The 27,654-nt window shown below is 43.9% G+C and overlaps 1 protein-coding gene across 1 annotated transcript in view; it reads right to left on the bottom strand.

The window, feature by feature from the left end:
• LOC145350212 (low-density lipoprotein receptor-related protein 1-like) overlaps positions 1–27,654 on the bottom strand; it is a 1,564,930-nt gene that overhangs the window by 287,929 nt on the left and 1,249,347 nt on the right. Inside the window, exons 42-43 of the mRNA XM_080199274.1 lie at positions 19,871–20,060; positions 13,137–13,341 (exon numbers count right to left, since the gene is read on the bottom strand). Of these exons, the coding sequence (XP_080055400.1) occupies positions 13,137–13,341; positions 19,871–20,060 (395 nt within the window). The remainder of the gene's footprint in view (positions 1–13,136; positions 13,342–19,870; positions 20,061–27,654) is intronic.

Below are 27,654 nucleotides of genomic sequence, written 5' to 3' on the forward strand. Positions count from 1 at the left end.
TCAAGATCCCTGATGGGAAACTTCTCTGGCAGTTTGAATGCTTCAGGGAGATGTTCCAACACAATGACCCACTATTTTCCTCAACTCCATTTCCATCACCACACAGCCAGAAAAATTCTTCCCCCTGTGTCAAACCTGTGATGATCATGATCAGTTTACTTATTTATATAGTCCCCTAAAATCCTTAAAGTGCAAAAGAAGGCCACTTGGCCCAGTAACTCTGCACTGACTCTTGACAGAGCATCAAACCCAGGCCTACCCCCTGCCCTATCCCCTAACCCCACACATTTATCTCACTAATCCCCCAAATGTACAAATCTTGGGACACTAAGGAGCTATTGAGCATGGCCAATCCACCCAACCTGCAATCTTTCAAACTGGAGCAAGAAACCGGAGCACCCGGAGGAAACCCATGCAGCCACAGGGAGAACATGCAAACTCCACGTAGTCACCCAAGGTTGGCATCAAATCCAGCTCCCTGGCTCTGAGGCAGCAATGCTACCGTGCTGCTCCATGATCTAGATGGTTAAATAGGAAATTATGCTGCGAGTGTACCTCAAAACAAAATGTCTGTAAAAATGTAGATTCAATGAATAGTCAATAAAAAAACATAATTATTGCACTCACTTAATTATTTGATCTGAATTTTTTAAAGCTTCTGTTTGTTCATCAAAAGCTAAAATATATTTTCCATTACAGGTTAATAAGAAAGTAAATGGCAGTGCAGAATGTTGATAGCAAATATCATGAAATATTTAACATTGACAAAAAGCATGTTTTAGGAAAATAATTAATCTGTGCAAATAAACCAAGTGGATAAATATATATATTTTTAAATTGCTATTTGCTTACAGGGTGATTTGACACAGAATATACGTATTTACACACACATAGGCATACACACACACGCGCGTGCGCATATTAGAAATAAGGAGAAGATATGGTTAAGGGTCCTTTGATTTTCCTTGAGGCGTAGATTTTGGGAGAAGGTGTAGAAACAAGAGGGCAACCAATTTGACCTTGCTGACCTGGAAGGAGGTCAGCAGGGGAGCTTGTGCCCATGTCACACAGAAAAAAAAAATTGCTGCAGTGCAAGAACAGGATGAATGATCTTACCTGTTTTGTCAGGTAAGTCAACTTTATACTAATTCTGGATTCACTTTGATAAGGGCATCAGGTGCCCTAATGGGTACAGTCCACAGAGATCTCAAATATTATTCGCAGAAGGGACATCCACACTGAATGTCCCACACACATTTTAACATCACCACTATCTCATGAGTCATCCTGCATACTCAACATGTGTTCTTACTGGGGATGGCAGAGTTCACAGAGCAACCATGCATGCTTTCAAAAGTCTATTCCATCCCTTTTCATCACATTCTACTCCACTTGACTTTGTGTAGATAGAGCTTGCCCACAACAAGAAAGAGAGATCTTACCCCAGTGGGGATCTTCTAAAACACAGAAGCTGATTGCATTTGAGAAGGAGACTGTTGAATTTCCAGGAGAGGACAGTGATCACTCCTGTGATAAAGTAAGATTAGACTCCCCCAACAAAGCAGTACAGATGGGCCCTCCATTATTCGAACACACCATGGTCTTTGCAGTGAGTCTCTCTCTTCTAGACACCAGTAGGAGCAGGCCAAAACAAACCTCCAGCCAACCCCTCTGTCTGGACCCAACCACCTTAGGTCGAACAAGTGGAAGCAACTTATCCTGCAATGATCAACCTCCCATTCCAAGGCCAAAATCCAGAGTGAAATCCTGGCCTGCACTTATTATAGAATCCATACAGTGCAGAAGAAAGCCATTTAGCCCACGGACCTCAAATCACACAGGCCCCATCCTCATAACCTTGCTAATCCCTCTGGCACTAAGGTCAATATAGCACGGCCAATCCACCAAATTTTTGGACTGTGGGAGGAAACCCACACAGACATGGGGAGAATTGTTTGCTGGAGCTGAGAGAGAGAGAGCTAAGATTTTACCTGTTAAAAACCTGTTTAAAATAAGTTTAAAGCACTTTACTCTTTGTAGAACTGTTTAAAGCATTTATTTATTGTATTTACTGCTTTAAGAATTCTGAGGGTGTGGTGAAAAGGCATTTGTGGACCAGCCTGCTTTAATTATCAAGGGGCCACACGGTGAAGCCTTCCATTGTTTGCTGGAGCTGAGAGAGAGAGAGCTAAGATTTTACCTGTTAAAAACCTGTTTAAAATAAGTTTAAAGCACTTTACTCTTTGTAGAACTGTTTAAAGCATTTATTTATTGTATTTACTGCTTTAAGAATTCTGAGGGTGTGGTGAAAAGGCATTTGTGGACCAGCCTGCTTTAAATCAACGCCAGGTTTAAAAGGAGGCCTGGTGTAGACAGCGGGCAGCGTCTGAGCGGGCAGCGGAGTGAGGGGGAAGCAGAGTGAGTTAATAGGGCTTAATATCAAAAAGGGCTGGAAGGAAAAAAGGCCAGGTGAGTTTGTTTGAAAAAAAAACAAGGAAAAAAAATTTTTTCAAAACTACTACAGCAAGAAACAAGGAAAAAAATTTTTTCCCCATAAAAAATTACAGTGAACAATGGAGGGGCATGTGATGTGTGGTTTCTGTATGATGTGGGAACTGGCGGACCCCAGGGTCCTTCCCAGTGACCATGTCTGCAGTAAGTGCAGGTTGCTGGAGGAGCTCCAGCTCAAGGTGGATGAGCTGGCCTCTGAGCTACAGACACTGAGGCTCATCAGGGGGAGAGAGGGTGCCCCTAGACTGGCTAAATCTAAGGGTCAGGGACAAAAGGGGGCTGCTGGGAGGAGGAGGAAGGGGGGTGAGGAGCGGAGGCCTCAGCCTCTTAATCTGCATAACAGGTTTGAGGTTCTTGCTTCCAGTCTGGAAGAGGACGAGGCAGGTGAGGTTGGTGAGCAAACTGCACACGGTACAGTGATGCAGCAGGACATAGGCAAAGGGAAGGGGAAAAGGAACGTAGTAGTGATTGGAGATAGTGGGGTGAAGAGTATTGACACTGTCCTTTGTCACAATGACAAAGTGCACAGAAGGGTGTGTTGTCTGCCTGGTGCTCGGGTACGGGATGTCGCAGCTGGGCTGCAGAGGAACCTGGAGTGGGAGGGTGAGAACCCGGTCGTTGTAGTACATGTGGGTGCCGGCGACGTAGGCAAAGTGCGGACTGAGGATCTGGGGAGGGAGTATGAGAAGCTGGGAATGGAATTAAAAAGTAGAACCGACAAGGTGGTCGTCTCTGGGCTACTGCCTGAACTGAGTGCAGACGGGCGTAGGATTGACAGGATAAAGGAAGTGAATGGGTGGCTCAGGGATTGGTGTGGGAGGAATGGGTTCGAATTTATGGGGCATTGGCACCAGTATTGGGGTAGGTGGGACTTGTTCGGGCGGGATGGGGTTGGTCTGAATCGTGCTGGGACCAGAGTGTTGGCGAATCGAGTAAAGGGGACTGTAGACAGGGCTTTAAACTAATTAGGGGGGGGGAGGGTGCGAGGGTAGGTGACGCTACGAGGTCTAAAGTTAAGGATAGGGTACAGGTAAGGGAAGAGGCCGAGGATGTCCCAATTGGTGGCGTTACGGCAAATAGGGTCCAGGTGAAGGCTGGGATGAAAGCGCTTTATCTGAATGCACGAAGCATTCGGAATAAAGTGGATGAGCTGGTGGCGCAGATCGACACAAATGGATACGATCTGGTGGCCATTACAGAGACGTGGCTGCAAGGTGACAGGGACTGGGAGATGAATGTACAGGGCTATCAAGTGTTTAGGAAGGATAGGCAGGAGGAAAGAGGGGGTGGCGTAGCTCTGCTGATTAAGGATAGTATCAAGGTGGTAGCAAGGGATGATATCGGAGCCAAAGAGCAGAACGTGGAATCGTTGTGGGTGGAGATTAGGAACAGCAAAGGGAGGAAGACGCTGGTGGGTGTCGTCTATAGGCCCCCGAATAATGATCTGGAGGTGGGGCGGGCTGTTAACACGCAAATAAGTGCGGCGTGCAGGAATGGGACGGCAGTAGTTATGGGAGATTTCAATCTGCATATTGATTGGTCGACCCATGTTGGACGAGGTGGGCTCGAGGAGGAGTTCTTGGAATGCTGCCGGGATAATTTCCTTGAACAGTGTGTGTTGGAGCCGACGAGGGAGCGAGCTATCTTGGATCTGGTGCTATGTAATGAGGCGGGTAGAATTAGGGACCTTGCGGTGAAGGATCCTCTTGGAGAGAGTGATCATTGTATGGTGGAGTTTCTGGTGCAGATGGAGGAGGAGAAAGTGGGTTCCCGGACATGCGTCCTTTGTTTGAATAGAGGGGAGTATGGTAGGATGAGAGAAGAATTGGCGAATGTGGACTGGGAGAGTGCGTTGGAAAGTAGGTCTGCTGAGGAGCAGTGGAGGATCTTTAAGGAGATCTTTCTTGGTGCTCAGCAGAAATTTATTCCGATGGTTAAAAAGGACAGTAGGAAGAGAGGTAATAAGCCGTGGATAACGAAGGAGGTGAAGGAAAGTGTTAAATTAAAAGCGGAGGAATTTAGAGTAGCTAAGAGTAGTGGGCGAGAAGAGGATTGGGAAAGGTTTAAATGTCAACAAAGATTGACAAAGAAGTTGATAAAGGAGGGTAGGAGAAGCTATGAGGCTGGGCTAGCACTTAATATAAAAAAGGATAGCAAGAGTTTTTATAAATATATAAAAAGGAAGAGGCTGGCTAGGGTGAACGTTGGTCCTTTAGAGGATGAGAAAGGGGAGCTAGTGGTAGGGGATGGGGATATGGCTAAGGTCTTGAATAACTTTTTTGTTTCTGTCTTCACGGAGGAGGACGTGAATAATTTGCCGGGTATTAGCGATGGAAAGGTGGGTGGAATGGAGGGTCTTAATGACATTGCTGTTACTAGAGAGGTGGTGCTCGACAGACTGGAGGGGCTGATTGTGGACAAGTCCCCAGGACCGGATGGAATGCATCCGAGGGTTCTGAAAGAAATGGCGGAGGTTATAGTGGATGCCTTGGTGGTTATTTTCCAGACGTCGCTGGATTCCGGGGAAGTGCCGGAAGATTGGAAAACGGCTAATGTTACGTCGTTGTTTAAGAAGGGTGCCAGGCAAAAGGCGGGGAATTATAGGCCGGTTAGTTTAAAGTCTGTGGTAGGTAAAATGTTAGAATCCGTCATTAAGGAGGAAATTGCGAGGCATCTTGAAGGGAATTGCTTGATAGGGCGGACGCAACACGGTTTCATTAAAGGGAAGTCGTGTCTGACAAATTTACTGGAGTTCTATGAGGATGTGTCTAGGGCAGTGGATAGAGGAGAGCCGGTGGATGTGGTCTTTCTGGATTTTCAGAAGGCGTTTGACAAGGTACCTCACAAGAGGTTATTGCAGAAGGTCAGGGGACATGGAGTTGGGGGTAGGGTGTTAGCGTGGATAGAGGATTGGTTGTCAAATAGGAGGCAGAGAGTTGGGGTCAATGGGTGCTATTCGGATTGGCGGTTGGTGACTAGTGGGGTGCCCCAGGGGTCGGTGCTGGGGCCTCAGCTATTTACCATTTATATAGATGATCTGGAGGAGGGAACCGAGTGCAGGGTGTCGAAATTTGCTGATGACACCAAGATTGGGGGAAAGGCAAATTGTGCGGAGGATGTGGAGAGTCTGCAGAAGGATCTAGATAGGCTGGGCGAATGGGCCAGGAAATGGCAAATGGAATTTAATGTTGGCAAGTGTGAGGTGGTCCACTTTGGTAGGAAGAATGGTAGGAAGGACTATTACTTACGTGGCGAAAAACTGCAGCAGGCGACGGTGCAGAGGGACCTCGGGGTCCTTGTGCATGAGTCGCAAAAACCCAGCTTGCAGGTGCAGCAGGTGGTCAGGAAGGCGAATGGGATGCTGGCCTTCATAGCGAGGGGGATTGAATATAAAAGTAGGGAGGTCTTGCTGCAGCTGTATAGGGCATTGGTGAGGCCGCAGCAGGAGTACTGTGTGCAGTTTTGGGCGCCGCACCTGCGCAAGATATTTTGGCCCTGGAGGGAGTGCAGAGGAGGTTTACTAGGCTGATACCGGAGTTGAGGGGATTGAGCTATGAGGAGAGGCTGAATAAACTAGGCTTGTACTCGTTAGAGTTTAGAAGAATGAGGGGAGATCTCATTGAGACGTATAAGATGATGAATGGGATGGATAGGATAGAGGTGGAGAGACTCTTCCCGCTCAAAAAAGACAGTAGGACTAGGGGGCACAGCCTCAAGATAAAGGGGAGGCGGTTTAGAACGGAGTTGAGGAGGAACTTCTTCACTCAAAGGGTGGTGAATCTCTGGAATTCTCTGCCCGTTGAAGTGGTGGAGGCTGCCTCGCTAAATATTTTTAAGAAGCGGGTTGATGGGTTCTTGATAAGAGAGGGGATTAAGGGTTATGGGGAGAGGGCGGGAAAGTGGAACTGAGCCACGACAGATCAGCCACGATCTTATTGAATGGCGGGGCAGGCTCGAAGGGCTAGATGGCCTACTCCTGCTCCTATTTCTTATGTTCTTATGTTCTTATGAATGTGCAAGATCCACACAACAGTGACCCGAGTTTGGAATCGAGCCCAGGTCTCTGGTGCTGTGAAGCAATAATGCTAACTATTGTGCTACCTTGCCATTCTAGCTAACTGCCATTCCTATTCCACCTTTGCAGCTGAGCAACTAACTCAAGGATCATAAGTGCCTATTAATCACACCAGCGAGTTGACAGCACAATCAGCAGCAAAATTGTATTGGAGAGAGTCAAGGACAGCAGGTTATGACGAACAGGGATTTCAGAATCCAAGACACAGTCCGACTGATTCATTTGATCTGAATTCAGCCCAGCTTTGCACTGCTGGAATGTTCGGAAGCTTTGTGCCCTGGAAACTATGTCCAAAATACAATGTGCAGTGAGATGTGGACATCTTACATATGGCAAATCTCCTGCTACTGTACCTCTTTAATGATGCGATCACTCTTCCTTTCTCACATTTCTCTGACTGCACCAGGCTCAATCAAAGCAACACAAATGTAGTAGCAAGCTCCAGCATGAAATCACATCAACACCCACCATGATTCAGGGTTCCCCATTCATTATCTTTTCAATAGGTCTTCATTACTGTTTTCAATGAGTAGTGAGCCCAGTGCTCTCATGTGGAAATAATTAGGCTGACCTTTGAATGGGCCCATGAATCCAACCATTGATTCCTCCCACGTGGCTTCTGACCCCTCCCTTGGTAATATTTTTCTCAATGTCTTTTTTAACTTTGTCATTCTATTGGGTGGTCAACATGATGGTGCTGCACTTTTACTTTGAGTCCAGCTTCCAGCCTCCCTCATCACTGTGGCAGTCCCTCCGATTCTCCAGGAACTATGTTACTAAATCTTCTTCCAGTCACACTGCAGTCTCCCCCAGTGATCCTGGAGTCCATTGAGGTACACTGAGGGAGAATTTAACATGGCCAATGCACCTAACCAGCACATCTTTCGGACTGTGGGAGGAAACCGGAGCACCCAGAGGAAAACCACAGACAGAACGCGTAGACTCCACATAGACAGTGACCCAACTGGGAATTGAACCTGGGTCTCTGGTGCTGATAGACAGCAGTACTAATCACTGTGCCACCGTACCGCGTAAATCACAAATGTTGTGGACATTCCCGTCTTTCCCCCTGAATCCATTACTGTAGGTGTTCCTATCTTTCATATGGACCTCACCCCTCTTCACCTTGAGGCTGTCTGTACATATAAAGATCATCCTCCGAGAGTAACCCTGCATCCTGCACACAGCCATCCTCTACCCCAACAGTTTCATGTTCCCCATCTACAGGCTGCAGATGCCACTCCTGATTATGGCGCTACCATCTGCAGCCCAGTACCAAGCCATGCAACCACAGGACTGACATGAGTGAGGCATGACCACATCCTGCCCACTGTTCTGTGCACCATGCCTGTTGTGCAGAAAGACCTTCCCTCTCTCTGGATCGCAACCATGACTGGCATACTGTTCATATACCTGTAGCATGGCCCAAAGAGTCCCAGGTCTGGCTTTCATTTCCCACCCTCACAATGTGATCAGAAGAAATACAACAATAGAAGTGACTGTCACTTCCCTCCCAGTTCCATCAGACTACCCCCTCCCCGGTCATATGTGAATCCCCTCCTTCTCATGCTTCTTAATCCACCCTTCCTCAGTTATGAATCAGTTATGAATTCTCTTGTCCAAAACTGAAACCTACTCAATACCCTGATTAATCTGCACCCACTTCTTCCATTTCAGGCCCCAGTTCCCCCATCTCAGTCATGCTACTGCATGCCAAAGCTCTCCTCCTTGTTCCTCATAACCCACCCTGCCCCATTCTTCTGCCTGCCATCCCTTCACTCACTCCCTTATTCATCTGAATCTTACACACCCTCACGCCTAGACATGACTCTGCCTATTCCCCCACTCCGCCCGCTCCTTCCCCATTCTGGTCTCTCCGATCTGCCTGCACAATCTCTCTGGGTCCAGTGTCACCCTGCTTGCCCATCCCACCACAATCTCTCTGGGTCCAGTGTCACCCTGCTTGCCCATCCCATCACAATCTCTCTGGGTCCAGTGTCACCCTGCTTGCCCATCCCACCACATTCTCTCTGGGTCCAGTGCTGCCCTGCCTGCCCACTCCACCGCAGTCTCTCTGGGTTCAGTGCCATCCCATCCCAGGTCCCATCTGATTATGTAACTTTGATGTGGGTATGCCGGCGTTGGACTGGCGTAAACACAGTAAAAAGTCTGACAACACCAGGTTTTAGTCCAACCTATTTATTTGATAATATTCTCACAAGCTTTCGAGGGGACAGCCTCTTCGTCAGGTGAATGGAGAACTCTCCATTCACCTGACGAAGAGGCTGTCCCCTTGAAAGCTTGTGAGAATATTATCAAATAAATAGGTTGGACTAAAACCTGGTGTTGTCAGACTTTTTATTATGTAACTTTGCCAGAGGTCGGGATTCAAAGCAGTGATAACAGATGATAGCCACACAGTGAAAGGCAGGAAAATGCTTTGTTTATGCACGAGTAAAGTGTAAGTGGGTAGGTGCCCATCGATAATGGCACTGAATTAGGAGGGTGGATGTGATTCCAGCCAGTTGTATGTTTAATGAGTATTCATGACATGCTGATGCGTACAAAATGGCATTCCCAATGCAGGTCAGCAGGAAAGTCGATCTGCCATTCGGCTGGCATGGAAGGTTTGAAGTAAAATTCTGACCTATTTTCCTACAGCCGCAACCCAATTTTTGGCCTCATTCCCAATTTTGCATTCCCATTCATCATGGTTCCCATTGGTGGTGGGAGAAGAAAATTCCACCCATGATCCTGTCCCAATCATTAATTCTGACAGTGCTTTCCAATGTCTCTCAACCCTCAGCATAAAGATGTTTCTCTGTCTCTGTCTTAAATCATTTACCTTTAATCTTTGGGGGCAGCATGGTAGCACAGTGGTTAGCACTGCTGCTTCACAACTCCAGGGACCTGGGTTCGATTCCCAGCTTGGGTCACTGTCTGTGTGGAAGTTGTACAATCTCCTCATGTCTGCATGGGTTTCCTGTGGGTACTCTGGTTTCCTCCCACAGTCCAAAGATGTGTGGGTTAGGTTGATTGGCCATGCTAAAAATTGCCCTTCAGTGTCTGACATGTGTAGGTTATGGGGATTAGCGGGTAAATATGTAGGGGTATGGGATAGGGCCTGGGTGGGATTGTGTTCGGTGCAGACTCAATGGACTTAATGGCCTCTTTCTGCACTGTAGGGTTTCTATGTTTCTTATATCAGTGACCACTCATGTTAAACTGTCCCTGAAACTGTCTGTTTCTATATACTGAGTCCCATTCCCTCATAATTTAATACATCTCTATGAAGTCACTCAAGAACATTTACTTTTCACTTAACTCACTTCTATGCTCACTGATCTACAAGCCACATCTTGACATTTAAAATTCTCATCCTTGTTTTCAAATTCTTCCAATGCTTCACTGTTCCCTATCTTGGTAATCTCCATCAGCCTCAGTCACCTCTGGGTCATCTGAGCTCTTCTACCTCTGACCTTTTAGCCTCCTCATTTAATCACTATAATCTGTCTGGGGGTGGCTTTAGCTGCTTAGACCCTAAGACATGCAATGCCCTCCATATCCCACCTTGCATCTGTCCTTCAGTTTCCTCCTTAAGGCACTGCTTAAATGACCAAATGTTTGGTCATTTGACCTAATATCTCCTTATGTGGCTGAATATCATGCTTTTTTTATATACTCCTCTGAAGTCATAGAGTCATAGAGGTTCACAGCATGGAGACAGACCCTTCGGCTCAACATGTCGATGCATGCTTTTTTTCAAAATCATTAAGGTAGTCCCAATTGCCCACATGTTTGGCCCATATCCCTCTATACCCATCCTACCCATATAACTCTCTAAATGCTTTTTAAAAGATAAAATTGTCCTGTCTCTATTACTACCTCTTGCATCTTGTTCCAGACACTAATCACCTTCTATGTGAAAAATTTGTCCCTCTGGACCCTTTTGTATTTCTCCCCTCTCACCTTAAAGCAATGCCCTCTAAACTTCTCTACCTTTCGGAAAAGGTGTTGACCATCTAGCTGATCTACGCTCTTCATTATTTTATAGACCTCTATAAGTTCACTCCTAAGCCTCCTACGCTCCAGGGAAAACAGTCCCAGTCTATCCAGCCTCTCTTTATAACTCAAACCATCAAGTCTCGGTAGCATCCTAGTAAATCTTTTCTTCACTTTTTCTAGTTCAATAATATCCTTTCTATAATAGGGTGACCAGAACTGCACACAGTATTCCACATGTGGCCTCACCAATGTGTTATACAACTTCGACAAGCCGTCCCAACTCCTGTATTCAATGTTCTGTCCAATGAAACCAAGCATGCCAAACACGTTCTTCACCATTCTGTCCACCTACGACTCCGCGTACAAGGAGCTATGAACCTGTGCCCTTAGATCTCTTTGTTTTATAGCTCCCCCCAGTGCCCTCCCATTGCCTGAATAAGTCCTGCCCTGTACTGATCTACCAATATACTGATGAGAAATATTCATTTGAGATCTTATCCATTTCTTGTGGATCCACACATAGATTACCTTGTTGATCCTTAAGAGGCCCTACTCTCTCCCTAGTTACTGTTTTGCCTTTATGTATTTGTAGAAGCTCTTTGAATTCTCCTTTGTTTTATCCGATAAAGAAATCTCGTGTCCCCTTTTAGCTTTCCTGATTTCTCTCTTACCTCTACTCTAACACCCTCTATATTCTTCAAGAGATCCATTTGATCCCGGCTGCCTATGCATGTCATGTGCCTCCTTCTTCTTCTTGATGAGGGCCTCAATATCTTGAGTCATCCAGAGTTCCCTACTTCGACCAGCCTTGCCCTTCACTCTAAGAAGAATGTGCTTACCCTAAACCCTGGTTAACACACTTTTAAAAGCTTCCTCCCTAGCAGCCATCTCTTTGCCTGCCAGCAGACTCCCCCAATCAACTTTTGAAAGTTCATGTCTCACACCATCAAAATTGGCATTATTGCAATTTGGAATTTTAACTTTTGGGCCAGACCTGTTATTCTCTAAAGCTATCTTAAAACTAATGGACTTATGGTCATTGGTCCCAAAGTGATCCCTCACTAACACCTGCCCTTCCTTATTCCCAAGAAGAGGTCAAGCTTTGCCCCCTCTCTAGTCGGGCCATCCACATACTGAATGAGAAATTCCTCCTGAATACATTCAACAAATTTCTCTCCATCCATAACCCCTAATATTCTGGCTGTCCCAGTTAATGCTGTGCAAGTTAAAATCCCCTACTATTACCATCCTATTTTTCTTGGAGCTATCTGTAATCTTACATATTTATTCCTCAATTTCCCACTGACTGTTTGGGCGCCTATAGTACAATCCTATCAAAGTGATTTCCCATTTCTTATTTCTCAATTCTACCCATATAAACTCAGTGGGTGAACCCTACTCAGTACTGCCATCATGTTTTCCTTAATCAAAAGTGCAACTCCCCCTCCTCTCTTATCTCCAGTTCTATCTTTAGTCTAGCATCTGTATCCTGGAACATTGAGCTGCCAGTCCTGTCCCTCCCTTAGCCATGTTTCAGTAACTGCTGTAATATCCCAGTCCCATGTACCAATCCATGACCTGAGTTCATCTGCTTTGCCCATCAGGCCTCTTGCATTGAAGTAAATGCAGTTTAATCTGGACATCCCTTGCTCTCTGCCTTTAGGACAATTTATTACATGAAAGGCAAAATGCAAATATTACTGTTGTTTATTCCTGTCAAAGTAACAAATATTGAGTGTATTTGTATATTCATCACCACAAATGCACTTGTCTGTTTGGTGAGTTAGTTAGTTTTTCATCTCTGAAGTCTATATTTGAACTTGGAGTGTGATTTGATCAGGCAGAGGGCAAGGTGAGTGCCAAACTCCATCGACCAATTGGCAGCTCAAGACCTATGTGGTTTTAACTTGTGGGCCTCATGTCTCCTGTGAACTGCGTGCCCAAAACAGCCAGGAAACAACAACTGGCCAGTGGAGGGGAAGTTTGGATGGCAGGAAGCTCAATTGCAAAATGATAAGTTGCAGAGGAGGGGAGCTTCACCATGGTCTCTTGGAAATGAAAAACGGAGTGATAGTGGTGGCCAATATTTTCCTTCTGGGGCCTGAATGCTTACTCCAGCTGGTTTCACAAGGCAAGTTTAAAAAAATCCTTAAATGTAATCCTCTGATTCTGGATTCTTTTTCCTGAACAGGAAACTATAACGTCTTTTCGTAATCAGGACACATTTAAAATTGCAGTTGGTAAGCCTGCCAGCTTCAGCAAGTTGTCCTTGCTGTCTGGTCAGACGACCAAGTGAAGACAGTGGGGTCCAAATGGAGTGTCTGTCGGTGAATCACCCAGCTGAAAGTAACTGCCTGTCTACTCAATGTCCACCAAAAAGCAAATTGGTCATTCATTTCACCGGCAGGGTGCACATGCGAAGTGTCTGCACCGTTTAGCCTATCGAACAAGCAGTGAAAACACTTTCTAATTCATTGAGCAGTCTGACAGATGGAATAAGACGCAGCCTAAATTTTTAGATTAGAAGGTAAAGTTATTGACTTACATATCTGTGCGTCCCATCATATTCACACCTTTCAATCCTTCCAACAGAGCCGTCAGAGAAATACAGTTTCTCCGCTTTATGATCAATCGTAAGTCCATTTGGTGTGAAAATGTCAATGCTGACAATGATCTGAACATTTCCTCCAGACAAGGTTGCTTTCATTATACTTGGCTGCTGTTCATTCCAATTTGTCCAGAACATTAAGCTGCACCAGGTTGAAAATACAACAGCATGTCAAATCTCATAAAAGAGTTCCATTGTTTGTAAAGAATATCTTGACTCTAACATAGGAAAAGTCATATAATAGTTCATCAATCAATTAAAAACCTCCAGTGATACATAATTAAACTGTTACATCTTTAGCTGGCAAGACAAACATTGTACCACCTAACATTTAGTCATCGTTGTTTAGCGCAGAGAAAATAATTCAACTGGCTTTCATGACATGCAGCAATTATATTACTATAATTTACATGATTCTGGGAGATATTCACAGAATTACAGAGGAAACACAGCACAGAGAAAAATCCATATAGTATTTATGCTCTACTCGAATGTTCTCCTATCTTTCCTCATCTTAACCTATCATCATAAACCTTTATTCCCTTCTCCCTCATATGTTTGTCTAGCTTCCTCTTGAGTGCATCTATTCTAGTCACTTCAATCATAGTCTGTCTCACCTCTCTTTGGGTGAAGATGCTTCTGAATTCTCTGCTGTCTTTCATGGTGACTATTTTATTTTGGTTGCCTCCAATTATACCCTTCCTCACAAAAGGAAACATTCTCTCTGTCCCCATTCTGTCAAAGCTTCTCATAATTTTAAAGACCCCTATTAGGTTTAAAGTTCAAAGTTTATTCATCAGTGTCACAAGTAGGCTTATGTTAACACTGTAATGAAGTTACTGTGAAAATTTCCTCATCGCTAACTCCAGCACCTGTTTGGGTACACTGAGGGAGAGTTTAGCATGGCCAATGCACCTATGCAGCAGGTCTTCCAGACTATGGAAAGAAACAGGAGCACCCAGAGGAAACCAACACAGACATCGGGAGAACATGCAGTCTCTTCTCAGTCACCTGAGGCTGGAATTGAAAATGGTTCCTACCGCTGTGAAGCTGGTAACATAGGGGAGAGCAGGTTACTATGCATGCGCTGATCTGTCAGTGCTGAGATCTACAATCCACCCCACCCCCATCACTGGCCTCCTGGAGCTCTCCAGGCAAGCTTCGGTATCCCATCCCTCTCCCTCCCAGACAGGCCCGATCTCCCTGATTCCTCCCCATCCCTAACAGTCCCTCCCACCCCCCCATCATCAGACAGACAGCCCCGATCACCCTCTCTCTGCCGCTGACCCCTGTGGAGAGCGATAGTGGAACACCCTACCCCCACTGATCACCCCGCTATAGGCTCAGCCCCACAATAGGTACCACTCCTTCTGACCCCACCTCTTGGCACTGCCTGGTGACCAGTAGTCAGTGCCAAGGTGCCCTTGTGTATTGCCAATTTGTCCATTGGGCAGTATCAGGGGCTGGCACTGCCAAGGAGCACCCTCCTTACTCTTGACCTCCTGGGGGGGGGGAGGGTGGTGTTGCTAAATGGCATCTATTTCCTTCAGCAGCATTGAGTTGCCTTGTCCCATTATGGGGGGCAGTTGTAAGCCCCATTGGAGTGAACCACTCCTGAGGGGGTGGGAGGATGCTAGCAGGTCCAGAGACATCCGTCCCAGGCCTGCTAATGATAGGCAAATGTCTAATTCAATATGTAGATCAGCTAATTGTCCAAAAAATCTTGGAGCTGAATAAGTGCAGAGGCCATGGCATCCAGCAGGCCATCTGCTAAACGGCCTCCGCTGTTGTCTCCTGGCCATTGTACTGCAAGAACAACACAGAGGGTTGGGAGAATCACCCCCACCTAGTCTAACGCTATTGAATCAAAGAGGTTTTTCCTTGAAAAATAATCAAATTATCCATTAAATTGATTTGAGCAATTGAAAAATACGTGCAGTTGCAATTTGTGCATAACTTAATGCAAATTAATAGATACTTCAAACTAAAGAATTTTCAGTTAAATGCATATTTCACAACAAAACATAACAGGAATGTTATATTTTGTGAGTCAGACTTTATTATTTTCCAATGGAAGTTGTTTCCTGATTATCTGACAAGACTGAATTGTCACAATACTGTAATGCATCTCTCCCTTCACAGACCCATTTAAAACATTTGAAGCAACAGAAAATGAACAGCAGAAACAGGAAAGGAAGAAATGCAGACAACAATTGCACTCTTCTCTCTGATGTGGAGATGCCGGCGTTGGACTGGGTAAGCAAAGTAAGAAGCCTCAACACCAGGTTAAAGTCCAACAGGTTTATATGCTAGCACAAGCCACAAGCTTTCAGAGCGCTGCTCCTTCATCAGGTGAGTAGGAGTTCTGTTCACAAACAGGGCATATAAAGTCACAAACTCAATTTACAAAATAATGGTTGGAATGTGAGTCTTTACAGGTAACCAAGTCTTAAAGGTGCAGATGATGTGAATCATTGTTTTTATATGCCCTGTTTGTGAACAGAACTCCCACTCACCTAATGAAGGAGCAGCTCTCTGAAAGCTTGTGGCTTGTGCTACCAAATATATCTGTTGGACTTTAACCTGGTGTTGTGAGACTTCTTACCCTCCCCTCTGAGTCAGAGGATCATTGAAGCCTCATTCCACAAACCTTGGGCAGAGACAGCGCAGTGGCACAGTGGTTAGCACTGCTGCCTCACGGCGCCAAAGACCCAGGATCAATTCCTGGCTTGTGTCACGGTCTGTGCGGAGTCTGCACGTTCTCCCCGCGCCTGCGTGAGTTTCCTCTGGTTGCTCTGGTTTCCTCCCACAGTCCAAAACATGTGCTGGTTAGGTGCCATGCTCAGTGTACATAAACAGACACTGGAGTGTGGTGACTTGGGGACCTTCATAGTAATTTCATTGCAGTGTTCATGTAAGCTTACTTGTGACAAAAATAAATGAATAAGGAAAGGCTCTGGCATAGAGCTGGGTCTGAGGCTGGCAGGTGGGGAATTAAACTGAAGTTCCATTTCACGAACCAGATCACCTTAAATTAGCCCATGACGCTAGTTGAAGAAAAGCATGGATGTTTTCTCTAATATTCTGGCCAGCATTTACCCCAAAACCAACATCACTGAGTCAGATAATTGAGTCTTTTATCTTATTGTTGTTTGTGGAACCTTGCTGTGTGCAAATTGACTGGCTTATTCACTAACATCACAGCAGTGACAAACTCACTACAAAAGTTCTTTAACTTTGAAGCCCTCAGGAGGTAATTCATTAAAAACTTCACACAGCTGCGAGTTCTTTCTTTAATTTAGCATTGGGACCTATTTATGAAATGTAATACACAACAGATAGGAGCTGAGAAATCACCCGTTGTGGGAAGGAAAATTGGGCAGAGTGTAAAATGAGCTGCCAATATGCTTTCACTCACTTTGCAGAAGATGAATTTCACCCGATCAATTTCAGGCCCCTTATCTGAAAGTTATATTTATTCCAAATTGTGTTTTTTTTACTCCAATTATTTTTGTGTTTCCACAGCCAGACTTTTGAATCCTGCAAGGCACAGCCAAATCTTGGAATTTTGCTGCTATGGTATTACATCGTTTCTTTTTTATACAGTTCGTCAGATTCTTTTGATTAACCCCAACCTTTTGTCTCCCATATTCTCCGACAACTCCCTAACCGTCTCTCCCCCCAACCTTTTGACTCTTTGACAGCGTCTCTGATAACTCCCGACCCTCCGCCATTGTCCCTACTCTCTGACTCCTCTCATGATGTGGCACGGGGGCACACTGCTGCCTCACAGCGTTAGGATCTCAGGTTCAATTCTAGCCTTGGGTGACTATCTTTGTGGAGTTTGCGTGTTCTCTTCAGATCTACATGGGTATACTCCATGCGGTCCAGATACCTCCCATAGTCCAACAATGCGCAGATTAATTTGATTGGTCACGGTAAATTGCCCCTTAGTATCAGGGAATTTGCAGGGTAAATAGAGCCTGAGTGTGATGATTGTCAGTGCAGGCTTGATGGACCAAATAGCCTCCTTCTGTATTGTAGAGATTCTATGACCCTGTGATTATCCTCCCAGCCTGACATCACCCAACCTCACCACCCTACACAGCTGGCAACCTATTCATCCTACCAACCTGCCACCTTATCCAACATACATCTATTATCTTGCCACCCTGCCCTCCTGCCAACCTACCCACCATACCACTTATTACCCTGCCACCCTACTCACGCCTGCACAGCTGGCATGCTATTGTCTTATTCTCTTACCCACTTACCTCACTCACATTCATTCAGTAATACACTGAAAAGCTCTATAAATATCCCAAAGCTTTAACACAGAGTTGGCAAATGAAGTCTTAGCAAAGTATGGAAGCTAGTGCCGTACAAAGGGTGCAGCTTTGATCCTCTACTACAAAGAAAGACTCAAGAACAGGCTATTTCTGAAGAGGCCCAATTCAGAATGCTGTGTGAGAAACGGGGAGCTCCAGGGCTGTGTAAAGAAATAGGAGCCGAGTGGTTATCTGACTGTGATTGTCATTCTTTGGAAGATTCAGGCCCACATTTTTTTACCCACGGTTGTTATGAAGCAACAATGTGCGAAAGATATAAAAGAAAGAGCTTCACCTACAATGTTTCATCAAAGCTGGCCAATAAAAAGTTGAGGGCACCATATAAAAGTTACACTTATACCCCTCATAATTCCTACTGTTATGAGTGATATTATAAATTACTGTTAATTTGAAACAGGGATCTGCACTGGCCAGAGGAACTGATTTAAGACCTCTGACTTCAGCGAGAGGAAACAACGCTACCTCATCTGCCTGGGTGAGTTCAAAGCAAGGTAACTAAGCTGCAGGCAATATTTTGACTTTGAATTGCATTGTCCCCAGAGAATGAAATCATCTAACCATCAATTTTGCATAGCCATTCTTATTCCATAAATATAAAGCTAATGACTATAACCTCTATTGAACACCGGAAGCAATTAGAAATAATTTGGTTCTCTCTGGGACTGCCCAACAGAAAACCAGCATGGACTTAAGGATGCTGATGGTCTCCTTTTGTGCCAAATCAATTTCATAGTTCAACATGTTACAGTCACAAAATAAAATATTTTTGAAAGTTGCAATCCAATCTTTTATCTAAATTGATTTAAGAAGTGCTAATTGAGCAATAGAAATAAATCTTTACATTTATGTAGTGAATTTATTAACCTCAAAACATCCCAAAACGCTTTACATCCCGGGAAGTATTTTACTGAAGGGTTGACACTGTTGTGATATCGCAGCCAGAAAAGTCCTGCGTGCAGGAATGTGATAACGAGCAGATAATTAGTTTTCAGTTCTTTTTCACAATAGTGTCAAGGGATTTGTTTCATTCACCTCATGATGATTTAACATCTCATGTGGAAGGACAGCACCTCCAGCAGTGCGGCACTCCCTGAGGACCACGTAGGAGTGTCAACCTACATTTTTGAGCTCAAATCTCTGGTGTGGGTCTTGAACCTTACAGTTTTGACTCAGAAGTAGGAAGACAACCAACTAAGCCACAGCTGATGTGGTTTTAAGACCGCTTTAAAAAAACACATGTCTTTGCCATCTGTTCTTCACTACATTTTTCATTAAGTATTTTAACTCATTTTTCAAATGTTAACAAAATAAAGACCAAAACGAAATACAAACTTCTTTTCACACAAATATTGTTTCTAAAGGGGGCTACACTGTTTTGGTTTTTTTAAAAAGATGGATTGCTATATAGCAGAGGAAAATATGATTTTACTAACATATCTTAAAGTTATGCTTCATATGATACAGCATCCTGAAATCATACTGGGAAAGAAACATTTGCATTTAAATACTGAATGTTGTAACCTCAGGGCATTGTAAATTGCTTCACTATATTATCAGTTTACTTTCTTTAAAGGAATACATGTTTTCCTATCAGGCCTGCATTTTGTTCTTTCTCGTTCTTCCTTGGTCATGAATGTTCTCCATCCAAGAGGACAGATTGGACAGTATTTCCCAGGTATCACCACTGTTTTTCTTTGCTGGGTCTCAGGAAATCTGTCATTGTCTCAACCTTGGAAGAACTTACTATACGAGAAATTCTTTTTGAATGGGCTCATTATGGCCAAACCTTTGTTTTTGATTTTCCAAAGTAAAATGATCAAGACTAAAAATTCGCGAGAGTGAAGGAATGAACTCTATGATCTCTCCTGTTGGGATGTCCTATAAATTCAACTGAACATATTGTGTCGTCAAGAGCCATATCAGGATGTTGCTTGTTGAAATGCCAATATACAATGACAGAGGAGTAGAACACAATTTTGAATCTCCAGTTTTGGATATTAGCCAGTTCATTTGGAGGCACCATGAAATGGAATCAACATGCATTCTCTTCAAGTTGTCACAGTCCAGTTACAAATTTGGGAATTTCAATGAGAGCAGATCAATTGCTTGTCTCCTTATAGTACACAAGGTTAGCTAAACACTGAAGATTTTACTTTCCGCGGATTAAGAAGTGAAAATAGGCATTTATTGTAAAATAAATGAACTCCTTTAAAGTTGCAAATTGTTTTCTTAGTGCTAGATAATGAAAAAAATAATATTATACCAAAATGGCAATCATAAATTATTTTTCTGATACAACAGTAAAATAAATGATTTTCTTACTTGTGGCATTCATCCAATGAAAGCACATGGGGATGGTCATTGGGGGACATTGCAACTATGACTTCTTGGTCAAAAGCTCCAAACCTGCTTTGATCAATTGTATGTCTTGAAATAGTTGATGTTGTCGAGCTTGTCCAGTAAAGAGTATCCCAAGCTTTGTGATATGCCAGACCCTCAACGGAGCCCACATCTGTTGAATTGAAAGTGAACAAGTCAATCACAAACTCTTGTGTGTTTATAAATGGAACCAAACGGGAAGGAAATGTGAAGCTGTACAAGTTGCTCGCAATGAGATATGAACATAGAGATTGAAAAAAACTGACCAGAGAAGTTTCTATAAAGAGGGGAAGATTGACAAAAAAAAAGTAGGCCCTTATAGTCAGAAACTGGAGAATTCATAACGGGGTGTAAAGAAATGGCCAAGAAATTAAATCCACACTTTGCTTCATTCGTTACAAAGGAAGACATGAATAATGTGTCAGAAGTTCTGAGAGAAACATATTTTAGTGAGGAGCTGAAGGAAATCAGCATTAGTGGAGAAATGGTTTTGGGGAAATTGATGGGATTGAAGGTGGATAAATCTCCAGACCCTGATAACCTTCATCCCAGAGTACTCAATGAAGTGGCACTGGAAACAGTAGATCCATTGGTGGTTATTTTCCAAAATTCTTTGGACCGTGGACTGGTTCCTACAGACTTGAGGGTAGCTAATGTAAAGCTGCTATTCAAAAAGCTAGATAGAGAGACAACAAGGAACAATAGATCAGTGAGCCTGATGTCGATACTGGGGGAATTGCTAGAGTCCATTATCAAGGATTTTATAACTCAGCATTTGGAAGGCAGTGGTATAATCAGACAAAGTCAATAGGTAATTACAAAAGGAAAATCATGCTTGACAAATCTATTGGAATTGTCTGAGGATGTAACTCGTAGAGTGGACCAAGGAGAACCGGTGGATGTGGTTTATTTAGACTTTCAAAAGACTTTCGACAAGGTCTCACATAACAAACTATTGTGTATAGTAAAAACACATGAGATTGCAGGTAATATTTTGAGATGGATACAAAGCTGGTTAGCAGATAGGAAGCAAAGAGTTTGCATAAATGGGTCTTTTTCTGATTGGCAGTCAGTGACTAGTGGGGTTCTGCAAGGATCTGTGCCAGGACCCCAATTGTTCACATTATATATTAATGGTTTAGAAGAGGAAATTGAATGTATTATCTCCAAATTTGCAGATGATACAAAGTTGGGTGGGAGGGTGAGCTGTTCAGAGATGCTTCAGCATGATTTGGGTAGGCTGAGTGTGTGGACATATGCATGGCAGATGCAGCATAATATGAATAAATGTGAGGTTATCCACCTTGGTAGCAACAATAGGAAGAGAGTTTATTACTTGAATGGGTGTAAATTGAGAGAGGTGGATACTCATCGAGACCTTGGTGTCCTCGTGCACCAGTCACTGAAAGTAAGTGCACAGGTACAACAGGCAGTAAAGAAGGCAAATGGTGTGTTGGTCTTCACAGCAAGTGGATTTGTGTATAGGAATACAGATGTTTTGCTGCAATCTCTCCACCACCAATGCACAGCAGCAGCAGTACGTACCATCTACAAAATGAACTGCAGTGTCTCACCAAGGCTCTTTCTTCAGCACTTTTCAAATCCAAAACCAGTACAATCTAGAAGGACAAGGATGGGAGATACCTGGGAACACCACCACTTAGAACATAGAACATAGAAAAACTACAGCACAAGCAGGTCCTTCGGCCCACAAGTTGCGCCGATCATATCCCTACTTACTAGGCTTACCTATAACCTTCAATCCTATTAAGTCCCACGTACTCATCCAGACATCTCTTAAAAGACCTTATCGAGTTTGCCTCCACCACCACCGACGGCAGCTGATTCCACTCACCCACCACCCTCTGAGTGAAAAACTTACCCCTGACATCTCCTCTGTACCTACTCCCCAGCACCTTAAACCTGTGTCCTCTCGTAGCAACCATTTCAGCTCTCGGAAAAAGCCTCTGAGAATCCTTGGTTTCTCTCCAAGTCATTCGCCATCCTGATGAGGAAATGTATCAACATTCCTTCACTGTCACTGGGTCAAGATCCTGGAAAACCCTCCCTCATAGCACTGTAGAAGTGCCTGTAGAAGACCTTAGCGACTGCAGCAGTTCAAGAAGTCGGCCCACCATCACATTCGCAAGGACAAATAGGGATGGGCAATAAATGCTGGCCTAGCCACTGACACCCATATCATGTAAGTGAATTAAAAAAAAGAAACTATTCCCTTATTTGAGGCTGCAACAAATTAGGCTTTATTCTTGTGCACACATCTATGGGAAACAACTGTCAATTCTTCCTCTTCTCTTTATAACAGCCAGACCACATGGGAAAGGGATTCAATTGCAGTTCATGTTACGCAACAATAATTTTATCATGTGATCAAATCATATAACTTTCATCTTAAAACAGTTGATAAAGTACAATGAAAAGTGCTGTTTCTTTCAATGATATAAAGAATTATGACCACATGATATATTCATTCCAAGCTCAAGCAGAAGCAGGTCTTATATAAAATAAAATTGCTAAACATCTCACCAATGGTTAAATTTAATGTCTAAAATAACCAACATCACAATTTAAAAATCTCTATTGACATCTTGAATGTTTGTTAATTTCGTGTAGATTGTAAATCCAACGTGATACACTGCATTATAATATTTCCTTTTTTTAATTGCCACATGCAAAGTCATTAAATGACTCAGAGATTCCTTTAAAAATTTAGCTTTGTCCTTAATTACAACTGAAGGCAGCCCCAAGAGATCCTCCTCAAGTCTCTTCCAAACCTCCGCAGCTGCCAAACATATTGAAAAATATATTAAGATAGCCCTGTGGTCTGAATAACATTATCAGACCCTGAACTTACCATTCCAGTTAGTCCTTCACCTGCTTAAATGTGCCAGTTAAAGCCAGCAAACATAATGTTCACATCATGCTGCCTCAATATTCAGGTCCATGCATGCTCCATTCTTGTCAGGCACAAGGGACTAAAATTATCCCTTCAGATTTATGAGCCGATGCTACAGGAACTGCTGTGTAAGTCACATACGACTTGTACATCAAAGGTGTACATCACTGCAGTTAACATAGTGCATACTTTTGTTATTTTCTGGTAACAGCACATTTAGAACCACTGCTGAAATATCACAATTATCAGTTAGTCAGCCCATCATGATGTGTGATGTAATTTTTGAAGCAATGCTTTCATCTCTGTCCAACATCCGAAGGGGAGTAGAATGAGGAATTTTTTTTGCCACAAACCTTTGTAGAAGCAAAATCAATAGGCAGAATATTTTTGATGGTGGGATTCACCTGTAGAGCTGATGGGGCACAGCAACCCCACAGCCACTCGGTGCTCCAAGAAATGTTAATTGGCTGGAGACCGGATAAAAACTCCACCCCAGACAGCAGCTGGTCGGTCGGTAGTTCTGTAATCCCAGCAGCACCAATGACAGTGATGACCAGGACAGAGGATATCTGTGATCCCCAGATTCTACCCTGGAGTTCATGACCATGGAGTGGCACAGTGGTTAGCACTGTTGCTTCATAGCGCCAGGGACTTGCCCACTGTCTGTGTGGAGATTGCACATTCCTCCCATGTCTGCATTGGCTTCTTCCGGGTGCTCCGGTTTCCTCCCATAGACCTAAAATGTGCAGGTTGGGTGGATTGGCCATGCTAAATTGCCTTTTAGTGTCAGGGGGACTATCTAGGGGCTGTAGCGATAGGGTCTGGGTAGGATTGTGGTCTGTGCAGACTTGATAGACCGAATGGACTCCTTCTGCACTATAGGGATTCTATGACCAGGTAAATGCACATGATCTCATGTTGGGAAGGGAAATGAGGCCCGCAGTGGGTGGGGACAGGCCAGTGAAGGTTTTGGTGGGGAGATCGATGATATGGAGGAGGAAAGAGAGGGGTGAGGAACAAAGAGAAGAGACAACATCCATGTGGGGCAGACATTAGTAAGGAAATGATAAGAAGGCCTTGCTGGGGATCAAGGTCTGAGCAGGGTGACCTGCTGGACAACCCCTATAGCCTTGAATTCTTCTGCCTGGCCTCAAAGTTGAGGCTAAGGCAGGAAGTGTCCCTTAAAGTGGCCTTAATTGGGGTGAGCATGCCAGGCCTATCTTTAGCCTCATCTGCTCCAGGTAAAAATGCATAAAAGTCGGGGTTTGTGGAAGAGCAGCAATAAGGTGACCCAGGAAATTTTGCGGATCTTCTCACAGCGTGCAAACTATAAGACCATAAAACATAGGAGCAGAATTAGGCCACTCGGTCCATTGAGTCTGCTCTTCCATTCAATCATGGCTGATTTTTTTCTCATGTCCATTCTCCTGCCTTTTCTCCATAACCCATGATCCCCTTATTAATCTATCTCTGTCTTAAAGGCATTCAGTGACCTGGCCTCCACAGCCTTCTGCAGCAGAGTTCCACAGATTCACCGTTCTCTGGATGCAGAAATTCCTTCTCATTTCTGTTTTAAAGGATCGTCACTTTAGCCTGGGGTTGTGCCCTCTGGCTCTAGTTTTTCCTACTAGTGGAAACATTCTTTTCATGTCCACTCTATCCAAACCTCACAGTTTCCTGTAAGTTTCAATAAGATCCCTCCTCATCCAACGAGCATGCAGACACAGAGTCCTCAACTGTTTCTCATACGACAAGCTCTTCATTCCAGGGATCATTCTTGTGAACCTCCCATGGACCCTTTCCAAGGCCATCACATTCTTCTTTAGATATAGGGCTCAAAACTGCTTGCAATACTCCAAATGGGGTCTGACCAGAGGGAATTTGATAATTGCTTTAAAAAGTGTAATATTTAAAGCTTTCAGCAGTGAGCAAGGGAGTGGATGGCTCATGTGGAAAAAAAAGTGTAGAACTTGATAGAGCAAATCAATGACAACCTGTAACATTCTATAATTCTATCAAATTCCTAATGTTCCTTCTGCAATGGCTTGAACTCCAACGGCCTCCAATTTATTAACATAAGAATAATACGTAACTCAAAGAATATTATACACATGTGCTGGTCACCAATTACTCAGCAGTGACCAATAATTCTTTCATTCCAGCTATTCCTGACTGCTGGGAGTTTCAGCTGAGGAAGATTGTCTATTAGATACATGTTATGCCAAAGCTTAATTTGAGTGTCTGAGTTCTTTTCTCTGTTGTTTAAAAATTAGTGCCTATTTCTCTTTGGAAGTGACAGAATCTGTGGTCCGAAGTCATTTTTTTTTGGCTGAGAGTGCTGGTTAAAGGTATAAACATTGTCTCATGAATAGTCATTGAGTGAACACTTGGGACTTGGAGAATGACATTTGGATGTTTACAATTCACAGGTGACTTATCACAACACAGCCTTTGGAAAGTTCACACACACTTTGTTGTTTGTCAAATTCTGCAGAGACCGGCAAAAAAATTTGTAGTACGAATGCCATGTTGTTAAAAGTTAACAACAACATACAGATGGAGAAGACAGACATCCATAGGATGTAAATGGACGTACTACCAGGGATGTAGTGCAATCATCCATGATTTTGTTCCATTTTGATGTGAGGGGATCGTTGTCACAAGCTTACATGTTATGCACTGTAACAAGGTTGGTGCATTTTTGTTCCATTTCTCGAGGGAATAAGAAGCTAGTTCTGGATAAGTCACCTTGACACTCATTCAGGGGTTTCACACATTCAATGGTTACAAAGAAAGATGATTTTCTTAGCCTGAAAATAGGGAAAAATACTAAATTGAATTCAAGGCTAAACATTTTAACTTATGGAGCATTGAAGAATTTTCTTTATCGAATAAATGTTCATACTTCCACACTGTAAACTAAGCTTCCAAAATTTTCAACTGTAATTAGATCAGATTTGATAGACTGATGGAACAAAGTAACTATCACTTGATAGACACAGAAGCAAGCAGGTTGTATATGACAGTGGTTAGAACTGCTTGGAGAGATAACAAGTGTACCTAACGGATATTCCCAATGGACTATAATTAGTCTTACTTAAAATTCTAGCTTTCTGTGAGATTCTGCATGCACACCTGGAGGTGGGGTTGTACAGTCACTTAAGGTGCAGGGTCTATTAAAACACCTAGGGTGGGATTCTCCGGACACACTTGCCTGAAAACTGGAGATTCCTACCTGACTTAAATGGACCTTTACATGGTATGCCCCCCACACCACCACCCCCCCCCCCACCCCCACCACCCCCGCCCCCACACCCCCCCCCCACCCCCCCCCAACCACCCCCCCCCCCCCCCCCCACCACCACCACCACCAATCACCCCTCCCAATCATCCCCCCACCCACTAGAATTCCAGAGGCAGGCGGGATGGGAGAATTCCGGTCCTACAATTTGCAGTTAATGTAATAAATGGCCAATGGAACCTTATAGAGGAGAGCTGGAACTGAGCTATCTTAGGGAACGCTATGGCAGTCAACCAAATGCATAGTCAAAAAGGTTTTCAAGTAAATATCAAAGATAGGCAGAGGAGTAGCAAAGTGAAAAGATTTAAGAAGGGAATTCCAGCGTGTAAGACCAAAAGTGCTGGAGGCCATGCCAGAATGGGCAGCATGAGTTAACTCTGGCATGGAGTCAGCTTATGGGCGATACTGACTAAACTCAAGAACAAAGAACAAAGTACAATACAGCACAGGAATAGGCCCTTTGACCTTCCAAGCCTGCACCGATCATGTGTTCCTAACTAGACCATCTGTTTGTATCCCTCTCTAGTCTGTTCATGTGACTATCTAGATAAGTCTTAAATAATCCTGGTGTGTCTGCCTCAACCACCTTGCTTGGTAGTGCATTCCAGGCCCCCACCACCCTCTGTGTAAGAAACGTCCCCTGCATATCTGAACTTTGCCTCCCTTACATTGAACTTGTGACCCCTTGTGTTTGTCATTTCTGACCTGGGAAAAAAGCTTCCAACTGTTCACCCCATCTATGCCCTTTATAATTTTATAAATTTCTATTAGGTCACCCTTCAACTTCGTCTTTCCAGGGTGAACAACCTTAGTTTACTCAATCTCACCTCATAGCTAATACCCTCCATACCAGGCAACATCCTGGTAAACCTTTTCTGCACTCTCTCCAAAGCCTCTACGTCCTTCTGGTAGTGTGACGACCAGGACTGGATGCAGTATTCCAAATGTGGCCTAACCAACATTCTATATAACTGCAACATCATATGCCAACTTTTATACTCTAAGCCCCATCCTTTAAAGGCAAGCCTTCTTCACCATCTTTTCCAACTGTGCTGCCACCTTTAAGGATCTGTCGACTTGCACACCCAGATCCCTCTATGTGTCTATAATTCCTCTGTGTGTCCATATAGCAGGCCTGAATTTGTAACTGAGGCCATTCATATCATTGTGCTTGTTCTATTGCTAGAGCGAACCAAAACTATTCCCACGCCGCATCTCCTTTTGCTCTAACGTTTATCCAGTTTTGCTTAAAAGATACAATGAACTCTATTTCATTTGCCCTTTGTGACAAAGCATCAAATGCTCTGACTGCCCTTTGCACGAAGACATTTCTCTTAGTCTCTCTTAATGGCAATTTTAAATCATTGACTCCTCATCACTGACCCGTTAACAAGAGGAAATTCATTTTTGTCTTATCAGAATGCTTTTCTGGGCTTGCTGCCCGATCTGGCCAACAGAAAGAGGCACTACAGGACCCTTTGTCACTGTCACCACTCACACAGCTGTGTACTT

This window comes from Carcharhinus amblyrhynchos, chromosome 11 (genome assembly GCF_965287045.1).
Source record: "Carcharhinus amblyrhynchos chromosome 11, sCarAmb.v2.hapA, whole genome shotgun sequence".
Classification (NCBI taxonomy): Eukaryota; Metazoa; Chordata; class Chondrichthyes; order Carcharhiniformes; family Carcharhinidae; genus Carcharhinus; species Carcharhinus amblyrhynchos.